We start from the raw sequence: 16415 nt of genomic DNA on the forward strand, positions 1-16415 counted from the left end.
GAGACTAACACTAAGGAAAATAGTTAACACTGCCAGTAAACTGCTTGGCATCAAACTAAATAGCTTAGAATATATCTATAGATCCAGATCCCTTAATAAAAGTAGAGAAGATTTTAGCAGATTCAATGCACCCACTTTTTACTGCCTTCGAATTGTTACCCTCAAGCAGGAGGTATCGGTACCCAGCCATCTCAAGAAATAGGACAAAACAGTAATTCATTCCACAAGTGATTAGCCACCTAAACAAACACCTGAAAAGTAATGGCCTTAATTTCTCACTGGACCTCTGTTCAGCAGGTCTGAACAGTGACAACCCTTTAATCCCTCTTATGAGAACATCTTGTATTTATTTATTTTATTTTAGTCTGAAGGCTTTTTATGGACTGATGCTATTTGTCTGTTATGGGATGGTGATGTGAAGCCTCTCTTTTAACTTATAGTTTGTTTTTTTCTTTCTTCTTTTTTTCTCTATTTTTTGTGTCTTGTTTTTGTGTCCTATGTGCTTGTACGGCCATGCCGGAGACCAACATGCTTACCCACTGAGAAATACATTCCCTAAGGGGACAATAAAGTGTGTATCTATATAAATCGAAATCCACTTAAGGCATCAACAGTGAGAAAACTGTTGCGCCTGAGAGCTGTGGGGCAATGTCCTCCAGTGTGGGTAGAATAAACCTGTCCTGTTTCACAGCTTTGTTAAGCTTGTCAATGTCAATGTCATCTTTATTTATATAGCACATTTAACACAGCCAATGGCCTACCAAAGTGCTTTACAGCAAAATAAGTAGAAACAATAAAAACAAACAAAAACAATTTAAAAAAAAAAAGAAGCTTAGTTAAATCCACACAGATTCTCTGTTTCTTATTCATTTTAATCACAGGCACCATGGGAGCGCACCAGTCTGTGGCTTCTTTCACCTCCTCAATGATGCCTAAAGACTACATCCGTTCCAGTTCTTGCTACACCTGAGGCAAGATGGGGAATGGGATGCGTCATGGTCATGAGTCAGTACTGTAGGGTTGAGCATCTTCCCGGAGCTCAATTTTCAATGGATCACAGTTTAATAGCCCAATATCTCCAAAAGCATCCTCAAATGACTGAAGTCCATCCACTCTGTGTACAAGCCCCCATTTTAGTTGCTGTAAGACAGATTGTGTAGTCATACAGTCTGTCAGAAATTTAAATAAACCAGCTTTTCACCTGGACTTGTGAAAGCTGCTTTAGTTTCTCTCAGAAGATGGCACTGGGTCAGACTTTGATATGTTTTTTGTGTTTCGCCAGGGCACAAAATGTTCATCAAACTTTCTGACTACGTCTTCATAATAGTCTTCGCTGTCCTTATCCAGCGTGAATGTGCTAAATATCAGCTCTGCCTCTTTGCCCATTGCGTACAGCAACGTGTTGACTTGAACACAGGAGTGAGAAAGAGAAGCGCTCCAGGTCGGCCACACCGATGGCTGGGTGAAGTCAAATGATTCTTTGCCATTTCGCTGCTCCAAATATTTTTCTTCTGTCATACAGCCGAAAAGGTCACTTCTGACACCATGTCATGAAGTCCACATACGACTTCACCAGGGTTTCCCACAGCACTTTACAGTTAAGGCGGCCGCCTTAGCAACACACGCCTGCCGCCTTAACTAACGTCTTAAAAAAATAAAAAATAAAAAACAAAAATAAATATATATATATTATCAGGGCCTGAATTTCAGCGCGGGATTGCAGGTATTGCGCACAATTTAATTGATTCCCGCAAATCCAACACTTATATTCCCGCACACATTTACAGCGATGTATATTAATGTTCAACCAACGTCTGCAGCGGTGTTTACTGCAGGACGACTGGCCGGAACCGCTATGTCCGACTGTCTGACTACGACCCTGAACACACCTGTAGCTCTCTCTGCACCTCCCGCTAGCATAACACAGACAAGCTAACAGTGATATTAAGTTTAAGGAAACAAACACAGACCGCTGGTTAAAACATAAATCTACATCATCTGAGGCGGAACCTGCTCAGAAAAACTAATGAAAACAGCGCCATGTGACGTCATCATTATCAACGTTAATCCTCAGACAGGTAACTGTCACGTTACTATAGCAACACGTTTCAGGCTTTCTCATTCAGCAGTCCTGAAGAGAGAGAGTGAGGCAGATTCAACAAAAATGTGATGCTACTGAAGCTGAATATCACTACTTAACTGTATAATACTATATAACTTGTAATTACTATAAAATATAGTTCAGAGAATAAGTTAACTATATAAGATAGACTCACTGGCCTAACCTGTGCAATCTAATTTAATCCAATACAGCAGCTCTGCTATAAATTCTACATTTATGAAGATTATACTACATTTTTTAACAAGAAGGTGAAAATTCTGCTTTATGTTCATTATTGAGTGACTGTGGTGTATTAGGATGCATTATATTGAATGGTGTTCTTAATATTTTGTCCATTCCATCAACATACATGAGGAGGGCAAAATATTAGGAACACCTTTCAATATAATGCACCCAAGTACACCACCACCTCTTAGTACGACCTCAGTAATAAACTAAGTGGAATTATCACATTTTTGACAATGTCAACAAAAACCTCCGTCTCACTGCTCCCCACCACCTTAACTAACACATTTTCTGTGGGAAACCCTGCTTCACTTAACTGTTTATTCAATATAGGTCTCCATGAACAGTACACTAGCATGTTTTACTGTTGCTGTGTAATTTAGCTCTCTGCTAGTCTTCTTAGGCCTGTACATACTTTAATGGCAGGATAAAAGGAGACTCTTTAGGGAGGTTCAAGTGTTGTTCATCTCTTGGTAGTAGTGTTGTTGACTATGCAATTTCTGACATGGACCCCTCCTCCTTCAATGCAGTCACTGTCAGGCAGCAAACTCCTCTCTCTGACCACAATCAAATTAATGTGTTTCTGAAAGTGGATGTAAAATCCAGAGACACTAACATGGAATCCAGTAAGCTGTATAAACTAAATCCGACCTACAGATGGACTCCCAATAGCCTCGAAAAATGTACACGAGCACTCAACTCACCTGACTGAACAAATGACTAACTTCACCAACAAATCATTCACTAACAGTACAATGGGTATTAACATGGCTGTGAATGAGCTTAACATGTTATTTCACAGGTCAGCACAAAAGGCTGAACTAATAAGAAAAAACTAAAGGAAGGCCAAAAAACAAGCTCATGATTGGTTTGACTTTGAATGCCAGAGCATCAGAAAACAGTTGAGACAACTGTCAAACCTGAAACACCACCAGCCTGAAAACACCAATTTGTCAAAAGTGATGACAAATTGGACCCTAATAATTACAGAGGTATGTGTGAACAGTAATCTGGGGAAGGTATTTTGTAGCATTTTAAATGACAGGATTCAAACCTTCCTTAACAAACACAATACCCTGAGTAAAAATAAAATTGGATTTCTCAAAAAACAGATCACATTTACACCCTAATCAATAGACATGTAAAAGACCAAGAAAATTGATATAAAAGAGATATAAAATTATATAAATAAAAAGATATTTGCTTGTTTTGTGGAAAAAGCATACGGCTCTATTTGGCATGATGGATTATACTACAAACTTTAACAACATGGTGTAGAGGGTATACATCGGACATTATTAAATCAATGTACTCAAATTTCTAAATCAAGTATTAAAATTGGCGATAAACAAACAGAATTCTTTACTCAAAATAGAGGAGTGAGACAGGGCTGTGGTATGAGTGCAACATTGTTCAATATTTACATAAATGAGTTAGCGGTGCAGTTGAAACAGTCTACAACCCCTGGAATCAGACTCTCAGACTCCAAGAAACAGAGATCAAATTTGTGCTCTTTGCTGATGACCTGGGGCCTCATGTACAAAGGGTGCGTACGCACAAAAACGTGGCGTACGTTCTTTTTCACGGCAAAGTTCAGATGTATCCAGAGTGAAATGACCGTGGAAATGTGCGGTGCCTCACGCCAACTTCATGGCTGGCGTACGCACGTTTCTACAGCTGTTGATCCTTTGGCGACACTTAGATGTGATGCTGGGAAACTTTTATAATAAATAAATGTGAAAACAATTAGTCCTCAGACTGAGTGATGTGCACATCAGAGACACATAAACAATTAACACACCCACGTGTTTGCAATTACATGAGTGGATATAAAAGCATGCGCAGAGTGGTGCAGAAAATACCGTTAACAACATTGGCTGCTTTAGCAGTATTAGAAGACATTGTACATGGTGTAATACGAAGAGAGCGTGTGTTCAGAGAGAGAGAGGATTTACTGGCACATGATGACAACTGGCTCATCAGCCGCTTTAGGTTCCCGAGGGCAATCCTCCTGGAACTGTGCGCAGAGCTGCCGCCGGCCTTGGAGCACGACACAGCGAGGAGCCATGCGCTGCCTGTCTCCATACAGGTGCTGACCACACTGGGGTTCCTAGCAACCGGGGCATTCCAGAGGTAGCTGGCCGACCGATCGGGACTGTGCCAGTCGACCTGAGCCGAGCCATGCCAGCCGTGTGGGACGGAATTATCCGCATGTCAGCCAGGTCTATATCAGATTCCCATACAATGCAGCTGAACAGGTCAACATTAAAGCGCAATTTGCAGCGAGAGCCGGTTTTCCTAATGTAATCGGAGCTATCGACTGCACACACATTGCTATTAAAGCGCCATCACATGATGAATTTGTATATGTCAACAGGAAAACATTTTCATTCGATCAATGTACAGATCATATGTGATGCGCAAATGCAAATAACCAACATTGTGGCGAGGTGGCCTGGTTCAACGCACGATTCTGAGTAACAGCATGGTTGGGAACAGACAAGTTGGCACTGTGCGCGATGGGTAATATTAATGCTCAATGCGCATCATTGAGCATGTGCGCCCCCAAATACTATCCCGTCTTCACAGCATCGTTACTAGTCAGGTTAAAGTTAGTGACTTGCTGGTTAAACTATAGCTTCAGATTTTTCTAACAAGCCCCTGATTGTCTCTGTGTGCAGAGTACTCATGTTAATAACCCTGTGCGTAAAGTGTGAAATGTCTTAATCAACCTCACCTTTTCCCCTGCGCACTTCTGCATTCATTTGCAACAATAATGTGTGATCCTTGGGGGTAATCAGAGTCACCCACATGTGCTCCTACGACCCCTGAGAGAGCAGTGTCACCTACGATTGCGGCGACCCTCTGTTCAAACGGAGCCGGCCCCTCTTCTCTGTCCCCCCGCCTGTTTTGGCCACACTTTGGCGTCGGGCAGCCGTCCTCCGCTTCACATCCACCTTGATGTCGGACCACTTCTTTTTCAATTCAGCATGTGTGCACTTTTCTGACCCCACAGCATTGACAGCCTCACACACACTCTCCCACTCACTCCTCTTGCGTTTATTGTTTATGCCGGAGGACAGCGTGCCAAAGAGTACATTTTTGCGCTCCTCCACTTCAGTGAGTAGCGTCTCTAATTCGCTTTCTGTAAAGTTCTTCTTTTTCCCGTCTTACTCATTCTTTTGTTTTAATTTTCTGATCGTGCAGAGAGGAGAATCTCAGGTGCAGGGCCCATTTAAATATGATTTGCGTATTTAAATGGGGGCGTGGACAGGGAGGGGTCGGGTGTGCGCTCAATTCCACGTTGATTGGGATGTACAAAGGAAATGTGCTTGGATTCATGCGTACGCACAGATTCATACATCTGGATTTTTTACTGCGTACAACGTTTTCTGGATTTGAGCGTACGCCATGTTTCAGTAGGAAATCCACGCACGTCTTTGTACATGAGGCCCCTGGTGCTGCTGTCACCTTCAGAGCAGGGGTTACAGCAGCTCTGGGCCCTGGCAGTTAATCCAAAAAAGACCACATTTATGATCTTCCAAAAAAAGCCCAGGTGTCAGGAACACAGATACATGTTAAGCCTAGGCAGCACCACCCTAGAGTACACGATACAGTATACCAAACCTACCGGCATAATTCAGCCTATTGCGCTGTATGGAAGTGAGGTCTGGGGTCCACTCAGTATGCATGACTACACCAAATGGGACAAGCATCCAACTGAAGCCTTAAATAAGGAAATTCTGCAGATCTATATTAAACGTTCAATCAAAAACATCCAACAATGCATGTAGGGCAGAATTAGGCCTTTTTCCATTAGCTCTATCAATCAAAAAAAGCCTAAACAACAGTCCCAACAACACAGTCCAATTTGAAGCACTAAAAACCCAAGAGATGAACCCCGAAAAGAGTCCGCTGTGCCACATTGGCAACATTAACGACAGTGAAAGGGCCTTCTGCTGTTGTCATGATCTGAGGGACTCAGGTTGAGAGAGAGAGAGAGAGAGAGACAGAGAGAGAGAGAGAGAGAGAGAGAGAGAGAGAGAGAATGCATTTTCACAGTTATAGCCAATAAATAAGACTTAAATGAAGTTATATTATCGGCTCCAATTATTACATTTAAAATGACATAATAAGTTACTACTTTATTGGTTCAGGACTTTTATTATGTTATTGGCTTATTACATTAGCAAAACTGGCAAATTTATTACGTTATCTGTCAATATTACGTTATTGGCTTCTACATGGTCCATGAAAAGTTATATCGCTAGTGCTGTGTGCACACGCTCAGTTCCCAGGTAAAGTGCAGCTCCCAGCATGAGGGCATGAGTCGAACTGTGCCAGAAAGAGTGGTGGCTGTGTCAGATGAGGGTATGTTGCATCACAAAAGTTGTTATTGTTTTGTTTTTTTAATCAGCCAGCTGATAAAAACATGTAGATCCTAATCAAATGAAAAACTATGAATATCTATTATGGTATCTATTATGGATGACTGAACATGTTTGAACTCGTTAAAAATCTATACGTCTTGATCATGTGCTTTTCCATTTATTGAATGAAACAACATATTATTTCTTAAAATACAACCTGATTCAACTTTTTTGATGGATATCCAGTGTCAGTGTCAATGCAGTGGCCTCAGTAAAATTCATTTTATACAGTGAGATGGACTCCCTATAATATCAGTGAGTCACTCACCAGATAAATTGATCAGCATCCACATCAGTAGCATCTGAGCACGTAGCCATCTCTTTGCCAAGCCCAGATCCGCCATGTCCACTTAATGATGGATACAACTAACCTAAAGAAAAAACAAAACAACATTTCAAACATTTAGGCGTTAAGTTTCACAAAAGACGCAGCATGTGCATGTATCAGTGTAATTTTTACATTTAAGAAGGAATGATTTTCCTGGGTAACATTTATGCAGTCTTAAAGTGACTTATCTCACTTAATAAGTAAGATACTTGTTTAAAGACAACGTCCAGACTTTCTTTCAAGGAACATTTTCAGCACCATCCCAGTTATGAGATTACTGGAGGTATTATAACAATATCACATTTTAAAAAACAGCTTGACTCCTCTTCTTGTTCTTGTGACTACAAGCGGAAAACCCCAATGCAGTTTCACAAGGATTTTGAGTAAACATTAAAATACATAACTCCAGAGGGAATTCTGGACTCTTTAGGAGTTATTGGAATGGCTTAAGCTACAAGAAATTGTGATAAATGTTATAGCTTACCATTTGGCTTAAGCAGCTGCACAACCAGCTATTATTTTAAGGCCCAATCTCCAAGAATAAAGAATTGTTTTTAAAAAATAATGTTCCAATTATTTCAAATTAAATATGTGTGGATAGAAAAATTATGTGCTTCAGCCAGTTTATTTTGAATCTGTAATCAGAAATGCAAAATCAAGTTCATTTAAACCACCACATTCTCTTGTCTACATCACAAAAGATTGATGTGATTGTTGTTATAAAGTAGACCATCATCAATACATCATTGAATAACTGTCATTTTTTATAAGGGGCAGATTATATATTTATAAAAGGCAGTGCTGCATGCGTAGCCTTTGCCTGTGGAGAGCAGAATTCTAACCCTTAGTGATAAAAGGTTGATCTCAGGTCTCTACACTGAAAGCCTGAGGTAGGCGGAGCGGGGCAATCTAGTGCACTTAATTTGTATGGTAGCATAATGATGCAACATTTAAAATCAGTCACCATAAAAGTAAGTAAATTCTATGTTTAGAGTTAGATTTGTTTCATAATGATGTGTGTGTGCAGATCGGCAATCTGTGTGTAAATGTTTAATCTGTAAATATAAACATCTTCCACAAATACAAAAAATATCTGTAAATACATTAAATGAATTTACAAATAAATGAAAAGCATTTGTGAATATCTTCCTAACATTTACAACCTTCAAACAGGCATTTGTGAACTCAGTTTTTATTTGTGAATTGAAAAAACATTTGTGGATCTCAGTTCTACGCTTGTGGATTTGCTTTTTACACACACACAGAGTTTTGAAACAAACTTTCCGCCGGTCCAAACGAAATCCACTCGTATCACTCAACCATTTTTGGATAGCAAGTGATCGCCTTGATGACGTCATTTCTGCATTTCAAAGTAAGAGCATGCAGTCTTTCTATGAGCTTTTTTATTTATTTTTATTTTTTAATAATCAGCGTTAAGTGACGTGCATTCATGGTTTCATGTTAATGTCATACAGCAGGGGTAGGCAACCTTTTTGACATAGAGTGCCAGTTTTAATGTTCTTGTTAATGAGTGTGCCATAATCAACAATAAGTTAAAACCTTAAGTTAAATTATGATACAAAATACAAAAACATCCATATAGGCCACATGGAAGAACATCTTAAAGATATTTTTTCCATTATTTACAACAAGGGTTTAGGAATTATGAATGGATCCCATTTTCAAAACACTGCTTTCAGTAACTCATTTAAAACATATTGCATTGGGAGGAAATGTCAAAACGGAGACCACAGTGCATCAAACAAAAAATGTATATTATATCAGAATGCTGCTATCCACATGAAACATCAACATTTAAATTTTGGAAGCTGACTTATGTATTTATTTATTTGAATGCAGATTTGCTCCTCTCTCACCACGGACTGACGTGCTGTAAATTGGAGCAGGACGACACCCAGAGGAGATTCATTTAGACAGGTCCTTATTATTACAAAGATGCTGGAACTTTGTTCTCTATTATAATGTAAAAAAAAAAACAAAACAACAAAGTTAGCAGATCTTTGTGATCTTTTGTGTGCTCACAACGTGTGTCACTGCTGCAGCGGTGCACTTTTTCACACCACGCTTCAACACTTTCTGCGGGTCAGTTTGGTCTGTAAATACTGAAACATCACAGCAACTAGTGTCCTTTCTGTTTTTATTTTTATTTCTCTGTACATCGTACAGCAGTAACAGCTCATCAGTAATTAATTGCAGACAGCTGGAGCGTGCAGCTTGTGCTTGACACAGCTGTTTACAGGACGCTATAGTTCAAGTGCAGATGCTCACATCGTTACAGTCATTGTTACAGACATCCCAACTCTACTGTATATTGATAGCGGCTCCCTGACGCCTGCAAAATAAGATCCAATCTCCTGGAATCTGTAGTGAGCAAGCAAGAGTGTGCACTAGAGAGTGACTGCACGTGTGTGTGTGTTTGTGTGACTATAAATGCAGCGCGTGTGAGAGCAAAGCGTCCTTATAGCTCTGTGTTGCCTCTTATTAGACTGATCACATTGCATCGCATCCCCCTACCCTTCCCCGGACCGACACCAAGGGCCCCGGTTCAGACTGGTAGCGCCGTTGCCATCAGCTACCTATCTGAACCGGGGCCCTCTGTGGGAGATGCGTGTAGGACAGCAGCCCGCAGCGTTGTGGGAAATGTGGGTTGGAGGCCGCGCTGTCAGTCAAACTAAAGAAGACAGGCCAGGGACAGAGCAGGTGCCATGGTTAACAGGTGATTTTAAATGCTGCGAGAGGATACTGCTTTTGCCAGTGTGCCAATGACTATGCTGCAGTGTGCCAACCGTGGCACGCGTGCCTAAGGTTGCCGACCCTTGTCATATAGTGATTATTAGTGTGTGTTTATTTGTTCTATGTATATTATCTAGCACACACTTTCGTATACATTTCTGTTTGAGTATGAAAGGCAGTAGGATGCTTGTGGGCGACGTTCAGCTCTCTAAAGCGGTGGCTTGGCTGCTTCTTCAGTTAGCAGTTATCAGCCACCTCATCCTTTATATTTTTCATTTATTCTTCCAGATGGATAAAAGTCACAAAGCACCTCACATCTTATTAGTAGTGTTGAAAACTGCTAACTGAAGAAGAAGCCAAGCCACCGCTTTAGAGAGCTGAACGTCGCCCACAAAGATCCTACTGCCTTTCATACTCAAACAGAAATGTATACTAAAGTGTGTGCTAGATAATATACATAGAACAAATAAACACACACTAATAATCACTGTATGACATTAACATGAAACCATGAACCACTTATCGCTGATTATTTTAAAAATGAATTAAAAAAAGCTCATACAAACATTGCGTGCTCTTACTTTGAAATGCGGAAATGACGTCATCAGTAATAATAATAATAATAATAATAATAATAAATCACATTTATATAGCGCTTTGTGCGGTACTCAAAGACGCTTTACAATTTCCCTATTACCCTATTAAAACTATGTAAACAAATCTTTATTAAGTATAGAAGGTTAAAAAAAAAAAAAAAAAAACAGAGGTTAAAACATGAAGAGTACAGTGGGAGCTAGGAGTTGAAGGCTAGTATAAAAAGGTGTGTTTTGAGTGCAGATTTGAAAGAGGAGAGGGTTGGGGAGATTTTGATGTGAGGGGGGAGTGAATTCCATAGGGTGGGGGCAGCAACAGAGAAGGCCCGATCACCCCAGGTCCGGCGCTTAGTCCGGGGGACTTGTAGCAAGTTGGCAGAGACGGACCTGAGGGATCGGGAGGGGGCGTGGTGATGGAGGAGGTCAGCAAGGTAGGGGGGGGCTAAGTTGTTGAGGGCCTTGTAGGTGGCCCTCAACAGATCACTTACTAGATCACTTACTATCCGAAAATGGCAGAGTGATACGATAGGACTTTCGTTTAGACCGGCAGAAAGTTTGTTTCAAAACTCTGTGTGTGTGTAAAAAGCAAATCCACAAGCGTAGAACTGAGATCCACAAATGTTTTTTCGATTCATTAATAAAAACTGAGTTCACAAATGCCTGTTTGAAAGTTGTAAATGTTAGGAAGATATTCACAAATGCTTTTCATTTATTTGTAAATTAATTTAATGTATTCACAGATATTTTTTGTATTTTTTGTATTTGCAGATCCGTTTTATATTTGCAAAATATTTTTGTGAGTATACAAATCTTTTTTTGTATTTGTGGAAGGTGTTTATATTTACAGATTACACATTTACACACAGATTGTCGATCTGCACACACACATCATTATGAAACAAATCTAACTCCATAAAATTCATGTATTTGTTTCAGATGGCACTGGAGTTCTATTTCACATTTGTGTCATTGTTCACTGATTGTTAGACTTACTAGTAACGTTGCAAAGTTAGGAGGTATTGACCATTTTCCCACAAATAATATAATTGAGTCATAGTTTAAAGCAGTGTAGGATGTAGTATGTAATGTAGGATATCATATCTAAAGGCCTGTCACATTTTTACTTGGTGTTTTTATGATCAGCTGACATTCAGACAGACACTTCTAACTCTGAGAACTCACTTTCCCTTCGGAAGAGAGATAGAGTGTGTGTGTGTGTGTGTGTGTGTGTGTGTGTGTGTGTGTGTGTGTGTGTGTGTGTGTGTGTGCGTGTGTGTGTGTGTGTGTGTGTGTGTGTGTGTGTGTCGTGCCACTGCTAGCTGCCTCTGCCACCTATCGGATGCGGCTTACGCTACTGGACCAGAAGGGGCATAACATCAGCCACTTTTCGATCTCAGCGTCGCTCAAACTATTTTGTGGTTTAGTTTGTCAGCTCTTTAACTTTATTCCATCTTTACTTGGCTTCAATATGCCGTATGTATGTTATGTGGGAAAAGAACGTTTTATGTCTCAGCCCCACCATTTTCACTCCACACACCTTTCTGTCCAATCCCAAAAGTAGACCTACGCTAGCCTATACAAGGAGGCAAAACATTAACATACTCCTGTTTGTAGCTGGCTAAATCCTTTTATGGTGATACTTATAGTAGGCTTTATATGTATATATACTTATAGTAGGCTTTATATGTATTTGAAGTATTAACAGAAGCAAAGAAAAGGAAACTGTAAGACACAAAGGCTTCCTACTATTGATTTCGAAATGTGATCTATCGTTATGATATCTCCAAAAACGAAAACTCAATTTAAAGTTAGGGCTTACTGTCAGTGTGAAAGAAGAACTTGGCGTTTGACAACAAAACTTGCACTATAACCACAACAGATTATTGCTTTGTTCATCCATTTGGTCTCGGAGAATGCCTTCTCTATAGACAGCTATTGCAGTCTACTCAACAACCTTAACTTTTGAAAACGTGAATTTGTTTGCTTAATCTGAATTAGTAAAAATGATTCCACTTACCGCAGCTGTTGCGAGCATTTCCTTATTCGCGGGTCACAAGACCAATCGATTTGGCCGGAACAACTCTGCGCTTTATATTGTTCCAGTAGGACATTAACTCGGGTGTTTTCCAGTGTGTGACCTTCTTGTGACGTACTTCCTGTCTCCACTCGGCCTCTGTTGGATGAATTACTAACACATTTTGGTTTAGTGTTTTTACTCATTGCAAAAATGTCTTTTATGAAGCTTCTTGTTCCACACAGTGTGTTATCACGGTAAGACTCGCAGAATAATGTTTGGAAATGCAAACTAAATAGAGATTACAAAAGTAAGTTTGATACTGAATTGCTTATCGTGAAATGAATGACGTTAGCTAACTTGCTACATGACAACGTGTGCATTTACTGTATTAGTGTCTATTATGGTCGTTTTGGTTGCGGTACATATCCAACATTTACTGTATATTTTGTGTGTGTGTGTGTGTGTGTGTGTGCGTGTGCGGTCAGGAGTGTTTGCCCTATGTTCACCCGGACAGGTTACCTATCAGTGCTCGGCCAAGCTTCCTTTCTCCACACACAAACTCCTCAGTTTAACTCCAACAGGACGTCAGTGGTTCGCTGTGGCCGACAGAGATATGAGAGACTGTACCCTGTGATGCTGGTCCGGCCTGATGGATCCACATTTAACATCAGATACAAAGAACCCCGACGTATCCTTATGGTTAGCACACCATCCCTTTAACGTTCTGCTCTGTTTCTATTCAGTGCTGTCTAATAACCACATTGATATTTGAGAAATAACATTGAGACTCTGCATTAGAAGGAATTCGAGTTTAAAGTAAATTCAGTTTTAAACATGGGTTCTATTTGCATAGTTTAGTCCAGTCGTCTTGCTTTTGATAACTTTACTGACCAACTACTCTAGCAGCAGTGGCGTGCTCAGTGAAAAATAAGGGCACTTTGTGCGGCATGTGGAATTGCCTTATTATAGCAGGGTGAGATTTTTTTTAAAAACAAAAAAAACATTAAAGGCACATGTTGAATGTAATTGCATATTTCCTTATGTCAATATGTTAATAAAATTACTTGACCTTTCAATTGGACTATAGCACTGATCAGTCAATCACTGTTGTCTTATTTCTCTGGAATATACACACATGGAGAGGTTTTTAGCAAGTTAGGCAGCTACAATGATAGATCAGTGTACTGGTTGCAAAATAAGAAACATGTTTTTTCCCATCAGAACAAAAGAAGTGTACAAAGTGTCATTTTGACGTGAGGAGTGAAGAGTGAGCATTACCATTCTCTAAAGCAGCATCCTCCTCTGTGCCATGTGTCTTTTATATATTCTGGGTATTCATCTCCCTCATCTTCCATGCTAGTAGATGGCCTATTGCAGGACAGCACAGAGCTGCTTCCCTGCTGTAGCTGCCTAGAATAGAATAATAATAGTTTTAATACTGGCCTATTTTTTTTTTAAGTTTTAATAATAGCCTATTAAGGTAAATACAAGTTTAAGTTTAGTGTCTATCTGTGCACGCCACTGTCTAGCAGTATTATTAATAGGAACTAGTTTTTAAAATGTTATATGGATCTTGACCTGCTGTGTGTGTATTTATGTATTTATATTTTTTCCTAAATTTTTTTTTCATTTAAGCATGTGCAGTAAATGAGTCTCATGATGTTAACACATCCTTTATTGGGAGACTTGAGTGATTAAGTATTGCACTTCCATAATACTGGGGACTTGTAGAGTATAAACTTAACAAACTGGTAAAAAAAAAAAACAGGGTTATTTTTCAAGCATGAAAAAGCACCATCAAAACATCATATAGCTGGTTTCACTGGTTAAAATGTTTTTGTTTTTTTTTAAAGATTAAACTTATATTCATTATATTTATTGAAATTGTTTCATTTAAAACATTGTGTGACACCCTGTGTTCTGTCACATGCCTAACCCAACCCTGTTAATACTGACAACTTCCTTGCTCAAGAAAAAATATATACTACTCTTATATGAAATTAGTTCATGAGGCTTATTTATTGACATTTCTTCATGTCTTTTGAAAGATGCCAGTCGATCTGTCTTCTCTGTCTGAAGAGGAGCGTCGAGCTCGACAGAAAAAGAGAGAAGTGAAGAAGACAACACAACAGACAGCAGTTCACTATGAAGACGACTTTAAAGCTGACAAGTACAGCCACTTCTGGAAGAAGAAATAACTTCCTTATTTGTGAAAGCACAACGAAGGCAGCATCCCTACCAGGAGTAGGACTCTCCAATTGAAGTTTCCAGTTGTCTATATGCATACACCATGTTTAAACTGGATTGTTTTCATGTCAAGAATGATTATTCCAAAAGATCCAATCATGGGACACTGAAACCCAGACTGAGGGCATATTTATTGCTGCAATAATATTTAGTTAATCATTGGATTTAAAACTGTATCTGTGTCGTGTATTTTCATAAAATACAAATTTGCTGTTAGATGCTGTACAAATTCTGCTGTTGAAAATTGTTGATGGCCTTGTTGGGCTGTGTACATGCCCTGGAAGAGCCAGCTAAGAAGACTTAGGTTATATACTGTACTTGCTGCAGAAAGCAGCAGCTTTTCTCTCTACTCCTGGATGAAAAATGAAAATATTTCAAACAAAAAGCTTCAATTCCTGGAGATGTTTCAGTTGAAGGAACTGTCCTAAAGCGGTCTAGATTTGTTTATGTATCCCTGTCATCCATGTTGATAACTGAACTTATGCGATTTTTAATCCAGCTTTGTTTTTTAAGTAAACAATTCATTTGGAGAAATACTACTAAATATGCCTTATGAGTATCATATTTTCAAGATAAATTGGTAGAAAGTATTTCCAATTGCAAGAGACTGAGGCAAGATGATAATTATGAGAAAAGTTTGGTGGTTATCAATAAGTATTTGAGAAGACAGAGACATGATGACACTTGATCTAATTCTCTTTTATTTCTTTTTGGAGGCCATTTCATGGTTATTGGCCGCCACCATACATCAAAGAAATGTTATGAAATGTGTACTTTAAGTAAAGAAACGTACATATGTAAAACATAGGAGTAGGAAGCATTTGAAATGTGGGTGTATATTTTAAAAAATCATTTTTAAAAGGGTGGATGTCATTTCCTGTATTCTGGTGCCTTTTAACACGTGTTTTGAACTGACTACTGTGAGAAAAATGATTGGTGCATTTAGTAATTACATCCAGATGAAGTGTTTGGTCCCAGATTACATATTAGAAGTTATTAATAAGCTAAGTATAGAAATTGATTGATCTATATGTCACAGCTGTGACATATGGCAAATTCAGATTTTTTTGGGTGGTCTATGCCTTTACAAATAAATGACAATGAATTTGAGGGTCCAGTGTTGATTTACAGTTTGAAAGTGAGCATGGTAGAAGATGGTTCATCTGGGAACAGTATATTAAGTTATCAAATGTTCAAGTAAGTGATGTTCTCCTGACTTTATTGGTCATACAGGACACCTTGACTGTAATGTTTAACATTCAATATTCCCATTGACAAATTATTCTAAACTGTTAAATCCCTTTCATCACTCATCACAGCAAAGGATCTCTGCACTGTCCCTGCATCCTGCACCTGTATCTGACTCACTCTCATGCACCTAGATGTCAGGAGAGGTGGTGGAGTGATAATTATTTAGTGAGCAGTATCTATTCTTTCATGTTTATAATCAAAACAAATTATACTGAATATATAAATACTGAATGTAAATAAAACTGACTGTAAAATATCAGTCTGTGAAACTGGAAATTTACCCAAAGTCCTCAGCAGCAGGCCAAAGATTACTCCTCAAAAAATAAAATATTTGTCAGTTTTATGAGCCAGTTTATAAATGAGGCAGCCAGGCTTTTATTAGTCAGCTCCTGTCCATAAGAGACTCACGCCAGGCGCGTGCGTGCGTGTGTGTCGGTATCAGTGAAAA

At 39.2% G+C, this 16415-nt stretch overlaps 2 protein-coding genes across 5 annotated transcripts in view; one reads left to right on the forward strand and one right to left on the reverse strand.

Annotated features, from left to right (window-relative positions):
- The window catches only part of ctns (cystinosin, lysosomal cystine transporter), a 42295-nt gene extending 29795 nt beyond the window's left edge, over nucleotides 1-12500 (reverse strand). For both annotated transcript variants that reach the window (XM_062423886.1, XM_062423885.1), the window contains exons 1-2: nucleotides 12470-12500; nucleotides 7046-7148 (exon numbers count right to left, since the gene is read on the reverse strand). In XM_062423886.1, coding sequence (XP_062279870.1) covers nucleotides 7046-7121 — 76 coding nt within the window. In that variant the 5' untranslated portion in view covers nucleotides 7122-7148; nucleotides 12470-12500. The remainder of the gene's footprint in view (nucleotides 1-7045; nucleotides 7149-12469) is intronic.
- A 110-nt stretch (nucleotides 12501-12610) lies between these two features.
- Nucleotides 12611-16061, forward strand: mrpl55 (mitochondrial ribosomal protein L55). Of its 3 annotated transcripts, XM_062423888.1 has the most exons (4): nucleotides 12611-12723; nucleotides 12955-13168; nucleotides 14518-14713; nucleotides 14834-16061. In XM_062423888.1, the coding sequence occupies exons 1-3, from the start codon at nucleotides 12680-12682 to the stop codon at nucleotides 14665-14667; spliced, it is 408 nt and encodes a 135-aa protein (XP_062279872.1). In that variant the 5' UTR covers nucleotides 12611-12679; the 3' UTR covers nucleotides 14668-14713; nucleotides 14834-16061. The 3 variants fall into 3 exon arrangements, with proteins under 3 accessions (XP_062279872.1, XP_062279871.1, XP_062279873.1); XM_062423887.1 differs by having other exon boundaries at nucleotides 14518-16061; XM_062423889.1 differs by having other exon boundaries at nucleotides 12620-12723; nucleotides 12958-13168; nucleotides 14518-16061.
- The last annotated feature ends 354 nt before the right edge of the window (nucleotides 16062-16415 follow it).

The sequence above is a fragment of the Scomber scombrus genome, chromosome 8 (assembly GCF_963691925.1).
Source record: "Scomber scombrus chromosome 8, fScoSco1.1, whole genome shotgun sequence".
NCBI lineage: Eukaryota > Metazoa > Chordata > Actinopteri > Scombriformes > Scombridae > Scomber > Scomber scombrus.